The following is a 6,850-nucleotide window of genomic DNA, read 5'->3' on the forward strand; positions in this document are numbered from 1 at the left end:
ATCTTGCATTTGCATCTAATTAATGCGCTACACAATTCATTCATTGTTCATTACGAGAGCACACGTTCTTACTGTGTCCAATTGCTCTTCAATTCATTTAATTTAATTTTAGTTTTTAAAATTTTCATTTGTTTCAGATTGTTGGCTTTTTTCAATGAAATTAATTTTAACATTCAGCAGTAATAATTGCTACTCAATGTTTTGGGAATATTTCCTATTGAAATTGAAATAGCAATACTCTCGAGCGCAGTGCACGTGTGTGCGTGTGTGTGTGTGTGTCTGTACTTTGCAACACGTGTTTTACTGGTTTCCTATTGTGTCATCATCGTGCTTCATATGTCGGTTCTGTCTGTTTATCCTCATCACTTGACTTGTATGCTGTGTATGCATTTTAATATGTACATATTAATAGATACTCCTAGATATTCCTCAGAGTGTGTGTGTGTGTGTGTGTGTGTGTGTGTGTGTGTGTGTGTGTGTGTGTGTGTGTATGGGATGTGGTGTTTGTTGTGCACAATCCTCATGAGATACATTACTTCATCATGTACTGATGTACTGGAATATAATTCAGGATTGTACAACCATGCTGTCTTGTCGTCTTGATTAATTTAAAAAATGTTCGCCATCTCACCTTGTTTCTTGGCAATTTATAAATGTTCAAAACGATCATTAAGACAAAACACACATTACAATATCACCTAATAACTTGCACATAACAAAAAATCGGTTAACCATTTGATACTATTTACTGATGAGCCTGCTTTTGCTCACTCTTCCCCTCCTTACATCTGAAATTTTTTTCCAACTTTTCTAACTACATCGCATTTCTCTGCAAGTTTCATGACTCTCAAAAGTTATTTACTAATGAAATTGGTTGAGCGATAATCGGAGATCAGTTTTTATATTTTTGAATCAACGATTTCTATTTTTTTTTTAAACAGAAAGACTACTCGCCATACTTGCAAGCCCCCGATGCTGTCTGTACGAGGTTGCGGTCTTGCTGCTGTTTCATGTTTCTCAGTATTCGTATTAATGTTTCAATGTCGTTGAACATGGCTGGCTGTCGTTGAAGGCTGTTGTATCTTGTTGTATCTTGTGGTATCTTGTTGTATCTTGTTGTATCTTGTGGTATCTTGTTGTATCTTGTGGTATCTTGTTGTATCTTGTTGTATCTTGTTGTATCTTGTGGTATCTTGTTGTATCTTGTGGTATCTTGTTGTATCTTGTTGTATCTTGTGGTATCTTGTTGTATCTTGTTGATGTGTGCGTGGCGTTTATGCGTTCAAAGTGATGAATTGTTTATGATGATAATGCAAGTAGAAAGAATGATGATAACGGGTCTGAATAAATTAGCATAATTAGAGAAATAGTTGTTCTGTGTTAGTGAGGTTATTGATGGGGCCTGGCTGATGCTGTTGATGTGCCTGCCTGCAAAAGTTCCTGCTTAGAGATGGTTTGCAATGTTTTAAAATCCTGTCATATCATTATTTCTTCGTCATCCAGATCCTCTTCTGACTCAAAAATTCACGAGAACTTGAATAAAAAGCTCAACAACAACAGCAGCATCAGCATCTACAACAACTGCAACAACAACAACTCGATCATCAATTTGACTGGAAACAGTGCTGGCAGTAGGAACCACCTTCTTCTCGGGGCAGGTCTGTCATTTTTATAACATTCATTCTCTCTCAGCGATCATAATCATGGACACTGATGATGACGATAATAGTAATGCTGATGATGATAATGAAGATGATGATAATGTTGATGTTGAATATATTGGTGAAGAGAATGATCTCAATGATGATTATGACGACGACGACGACGATGATGATGTTGAAGATGGTAATGATGATGAATTTAACAATATGATGAGAGGCATTTTTGAAGTTGCAGGTTCAGCAGTTACTGGCCAAATGAAACATGTTCGTATTTCATGTCATTTCAATTATTAATTATCAATTTTTAATAATAGATTGTTATGTGCTTACAATATTATTGATGTTGTGTCGGTGTTGTGTTGATATTAATTTAACAATAGTTTCTAGCCAATTATTTAGTGTAGTTCAATCAAAAAATTTTTGGTCGAGGGTTTCTTTTTTATTTTTAAATATTTTTTCTAATTTTCTTTTTCTCTCTCTCTTCCTCTCTTTCTTCCTTTTTTTTATCCTAATTCAATTTTTGTCAATAAATTGTCCTCAAATTTAATTTTTGTTAGCATGTTTATTCTTATTTGTTCCTTTTTCTGAATTGCTCTTTAATTATCTCTCTCTCTCTCTCTCTCTCTCTCTCTCTCTCTCTCTCTCTGTTGGTGTTTTATTATTATGGGTTTTTTTTATAGCCATTACTTATCGACGTTTTCACTACGTACGTCATCATGGTCATCCTCATCCAGGCTAATGTTGTTGTTATTGTTATAACTATTGCCTTCAGTTTTACCAATATTTCAATTAATATTATCACCGCCCTCATCATCACCATCATGTTACGTTGACGTCACGTTGGTACTTCTTCGTCACCATCACTAATTTCGTCATCATATTTTTATGCATTCACGGCGTCGTCGTTACAACGTTTCGAATTTTTTAACAGGACAGACCACGATCCTGTGAAATGTCCAATAAGAGGTGATTTTATTTGTATGTACTTATGCATGCATGTGTGTGTGTGTGTGTGTGTGTGTGTGTTTATGTTTTTGAGCGTATATATGCATGTTGCATTTTGTGCATATATATGCGTTTTTTGCCTATATACATACATGCATGTTTCATGCAACATGCATGTATGTATGTTCTAGAGGAGTTCTTTCACGAACTCTAATATGGCCACGTCCTATCTTCTCATAAATTCCTTAATTTTAAGGAGCTAATAAAATTTCGTTTCATTTCGTTTTGTATGCGTGCTAAGAAGCAAGAATGTATACATAAATGTTCGTGTTTGAATATATGAGTGCCAGTGCACGAGTGAATGTATGGTTGTATGTGGAATGTTAATCTCACCATCACATGCTGTTTAATGAAAATTATACAGTTACATAAAAATGTTTATTTACTTTCAGCGGTGTGTACCCAACGTTGACTGCTCAGCTGATGCAGGGAAACAATGGTCTCGTGGGCGCCGACAGTAACGACAACAACAACGAAACGTTAACTGCATTCTTGAACGTGGCTCCACAACAACAACTTTACTCTGGATCACTTCCCGACCTCAAAACTCAGTTGGATCAACATCAAAAGTTACTGGAACATTTAGGAAACTTTCAACAACAGTCACCTGCATCAAACTCTTATCTTCATAATTCAATTCTTGCAACGTCAACATTGCCACCTGCTTATTCGAATGCATTAGGCGGCAACAATTTTGTCGATAATTTTAGTTATGCCAATCCAGCAGTCCTTCGGCAATATCAGCAGCAGGTTGATGAGCGATATAACAACAACGTCAACAACAACAACAATGCAATAATGAATGACAACAATTCGTATGCTCTTATCAATCGGGTTATGCTACCAGCAACATCAAGTGATGAAAAAAGTTTAACTTTTGTTGGCGGTTCCAATTTCAATGTTATTAACCAACAACAACAATCGCCACAACATCAACACTCCAACTTGCCTTCGAGTTTACCAAGTTACTACTACGTTGAACATCAAAATTCGCACAAGCAGCACAACCCTCAGCAGCAGTTCCCAATACTCTCGTCAACCCCACCAAGCACAATTGAATTCTATCAGAACCAACAACCACAACAACATCAGCATGAACCTCCCCCTCCTTACCCCTTCTCAAAATCATCCTCACTTCCTCCCACATCACCTCCGCCAGCCATCACATTAACGAGTATCGACAACAGTTTAGACATCAACGACGTCAACACTACACTCCTCCTCGATAGTCCACTTATTGATCCCAGTAACTACGGGTACAGTCCTTCGTGGGACAAATTTTTACAGTCACCTGTGCCTTTAAACTCACCAGTCAGGAAGGCAACACATTTGAACTCTGCATCGCCATTGGTTGCTGGGTTTAGTCAATCTCAGAGCACTGCTTCTGATGGGACAAATTATAATAAGGTCATTGGAGTAAAAGAAGTTAAAAATGAGTTTGAATTTAATCCTAATTTTGTAAAAGTTTTGCCCCAACAAATACTTTCACAGCAACAGCCAAATTATCAACAACACTATATTCAACATCAGAATGTTCTACAACAATTACAACGTAATCATTTACTCATTAGTTTTTTTAAATTTTGCTTTATAAATAATGTTTAAATCAAAGTTGAATTATGAAATTGACTATTAACTATATGAAAAAGATAACGGCCTGTAAAATATCTAAGATTGAAATAGAAATTTATCTGCCAGAGTGGCACCTCTGCGCCTATACGGGACGATATTGCAGCACCCAAAGATCGGCTATTTAGTGTTGATTCTACAGACCATTCATGATTTGCCACATCCTTTGCAGAGAAATTTTAAAGTTTCTAATTAATTGTTTTCTGACTCTTAGTAGCAAGCTTTTTAGATCTTTTTGCTCCTTCAGACACGCGTTTATCAGGTTTATATGTGGCCCAGAATCTCGTTTGATAACAGTCTGCTCTCCTCAAGTTTTTTGATGATTGCAGATGTCTTCTAATCAAAGTCAGGGTTGTTTTGTATGGCGCAATCCCTGAACTATTTCACCAAACAAATGAGTTGCGATTTCATTTTCCTAACTGACTGTAGACGTTTCACAGTCTTTTAAAAGAGCCAAATGTTAGTGGACTCTACATGGTTCGGATCCTCTGCCTTACAAACTTATATGCTTGATGCGTGTCAGCACCCACGCTAAAAGCCGATTGTTTTTTTTTGTGCTTTGTATGTACCGTTCAATCTTCGGGAGCTTTCTTTCACTCCGAGCGTAAATGCAAAAACTCATTTTATTCTCAGGTAGCTAGAGAAGTAAATGCCAAAAAGTCATTAGAGCTTTAATTCAGTTTTAGCCTGAAACTGATTGTAAATTTATACAACGAAATGATGGTAATCAAAAATTTAGATTTTTTTGAGCAACTTGAACACTCTTCTTAATCAGTGATGTGATGCCATAATTGCGTTTGTCCCGAGGGATTCATCGTTTCTTCCATCACGGACTGCGAAGTTTGTGTAGCTGACTAAGTATGTTTAACACTTTTGGAATCTAGATGTGGATGGTAGGTAGATAGACCATCTGCGATGAAGGTCTATTCCTTTTTAATGGCATGTTTAAAATGGTAGCCAACTGAAACTTTGTTTAGGGTTGCACAAAACAGAACTAATAAGTGATTGATCTAACATTGCAACTCTTTATCCTAGTCCAAGGTGCTATCCATTTTCACCTTAGTGGAATGATTTTGATTACTCTTGTCGCAATTTCTGTGACGTACATACGTTGCAATACCTTTTGCTTGTGGCATTTGAGTTCAGTTGTTGTTGGTGGAGGTGGAGGAGTTCAGTTATTGTTGAGTTAAATTATATTGTTGTCGGCACGGAGTTGGGATGAGATGAATTTAAATATTTAATTTTTTTTATTCGTGTGCTTCAACTATATCACTTATATTTGATATTGATTGTTTTAATTAATTCAGCATAATTGTAGAATAATTTTATTTACACACACGTGAGAAATTTTTCCGGTTCAAGCATTGCCTAACACGACGACAAGCACAACAACAGCGATGACGTCCGTACCAAAAATAAAACCATTAATGACAATGTCTTTTGCGTTAAGCAGCAGTGACGGCACACGTGCCACTCCGCAGAAACCGCCAACAAGACTTGACAACATGAATGACAACAACAACAACTGCACCACCTTTCCCTCTCTGTCGTGTCTCGGAGACTCCTTCGACGAATTTGACCAATTTAATACAGATGACATCAAGTCTGTTCTTTTAATGTTTCTCATAATCAATTTACTTTAAATTTAATAATGTTATTAGAGTTTATTCATTTTTGAATTGTTTGGCACGTTTGTAAAATAATTGCTTTAAAATTGGCTTTGCAGTTCAAATTCACAACTGCTGAACATTCTTGCGATGCGGAGCTGCAAACTGCCCGTCCGTCTTATGCGCTCTTTGTTAATTCTGCCTCTGATGTTGTGCAAGTTAATTACGTCAAGTCACATGATTGGATGATCACTGTTGAAATAATTTATAAAAATTAAGTGGAACTGTGTACGCTCTATGCAATATTTACTTTTTTTTGCCCCGAATTATGTTTTAAGCAGTGATTGGAACGCAACATTTTTAATCAAGGAACGCTACACATCGAGTAGGCCAGCTCAAACGATGTTAGCCAACTTGATGCAATTAGTTTTATTAAATGGAATTGAATGAAATAACTGTCGCCAGGTTGGACCCGCTGGACATCAACGAGCTGGCCCTCCTACACGATACCAACTGCAATGTTACCGATACGGACATTTTCAAAATTCATCAAAGTTAAAATCAGGAAAAGCTGAATTAAAACTGGAAAATTATTGTTTTTCATTTATTGCTTTTATATTTAAATATATGATAATTGTTATTTAAAAATAAAAAAAAAATTATGAACCGATTTTTGTTATTTTCATTTGTTCTTTCATTATTACCGTTCAACTGTCGTGCGCATAGGTCAATTCGTTTTATGTTCCTTCATTTCTTTCTTATATTTCTTTTCATTCACACAGTTTAGTTGCTTTTAGTTAGAAAAAAACTACATTGTTAAGATAATTTACTACATTGTATACAGTGTGCTTGCATATATATATATATATATATATATATATATATATATATATATATATATATATATATATATATATATATATATATATATACACATATATATATATG

General features: G+C 35.6%; 2 protein-coding genes across 2 annotated transcripts in view; one reads left to right on the forward strand and one right to left on the reverse strand.

Annotated features, from left to right (window-relative positions):
* Positions 1 to 946: 946 nt before the first annotated feature.
* HELRODRAFT_165914 (hypothetical protein) lies at positions 947 to 1,667 on the reverse strand (the record flags this gene model as incomplete). The annotated part of the gene is made up of 3 exons (XM_009032984.1): positions 947 to 1,252; positions 1,337 to 1,440; positions 1,643 to 1,667. 3 exons carry the CDS (start codon positions 1,665 to 1,667, stop codon positions 947 to 949), a joined length of 435 nt encoding a protein of 144 aa, XP_009031232.1.
* Positions 1,668 to 2,821: 1,154 nt separating this feature from the next.
* HELRODRAFT_189824 (hypothetical protein) overlaps positions 2,822 to 6,850 on the forward strand; it is a gene marked incomplete at both ends in the record, with an annotated part of 5,399 nt that continues 1,370 nt past the window's right edge. Inside the window, 4 exons of the mRNA XM_009032985.1 lie at positions 2,822 to 2,829; positions 3,059 to 4,218; positions 5,691 to 5,898; positions 6,368 to 6,456. Coding sequence (XP_009031233.1) covers positions 2,822 to 2,829; positions 3,059 to 4,218; positions 5,691 to 5,898; positions 6,368 to 6,456 — 1,465 coding nt within the window. The remainder of the gene's footprint in view (positions 2,830 to 3,058; positions 4,219 to 5,690; positions 5,899 to 6,367; positions 6,457 to 6,850) is intronic.

Source organism: Helobdella robusta (assembly GCF_000326865.2).
Source record: "Helobdella robusta unplaced genomic scaffold HELROscaffold_9, whole genome shotgun sequence".
Classification (NCBI taxonomy): domain Eukaryota; kingdom Metazoa; phylum Annelida; class Clitellata; order Rhynchobdellida; family Glossiphoniidae; genus Helobdella; species Helobdella robusta.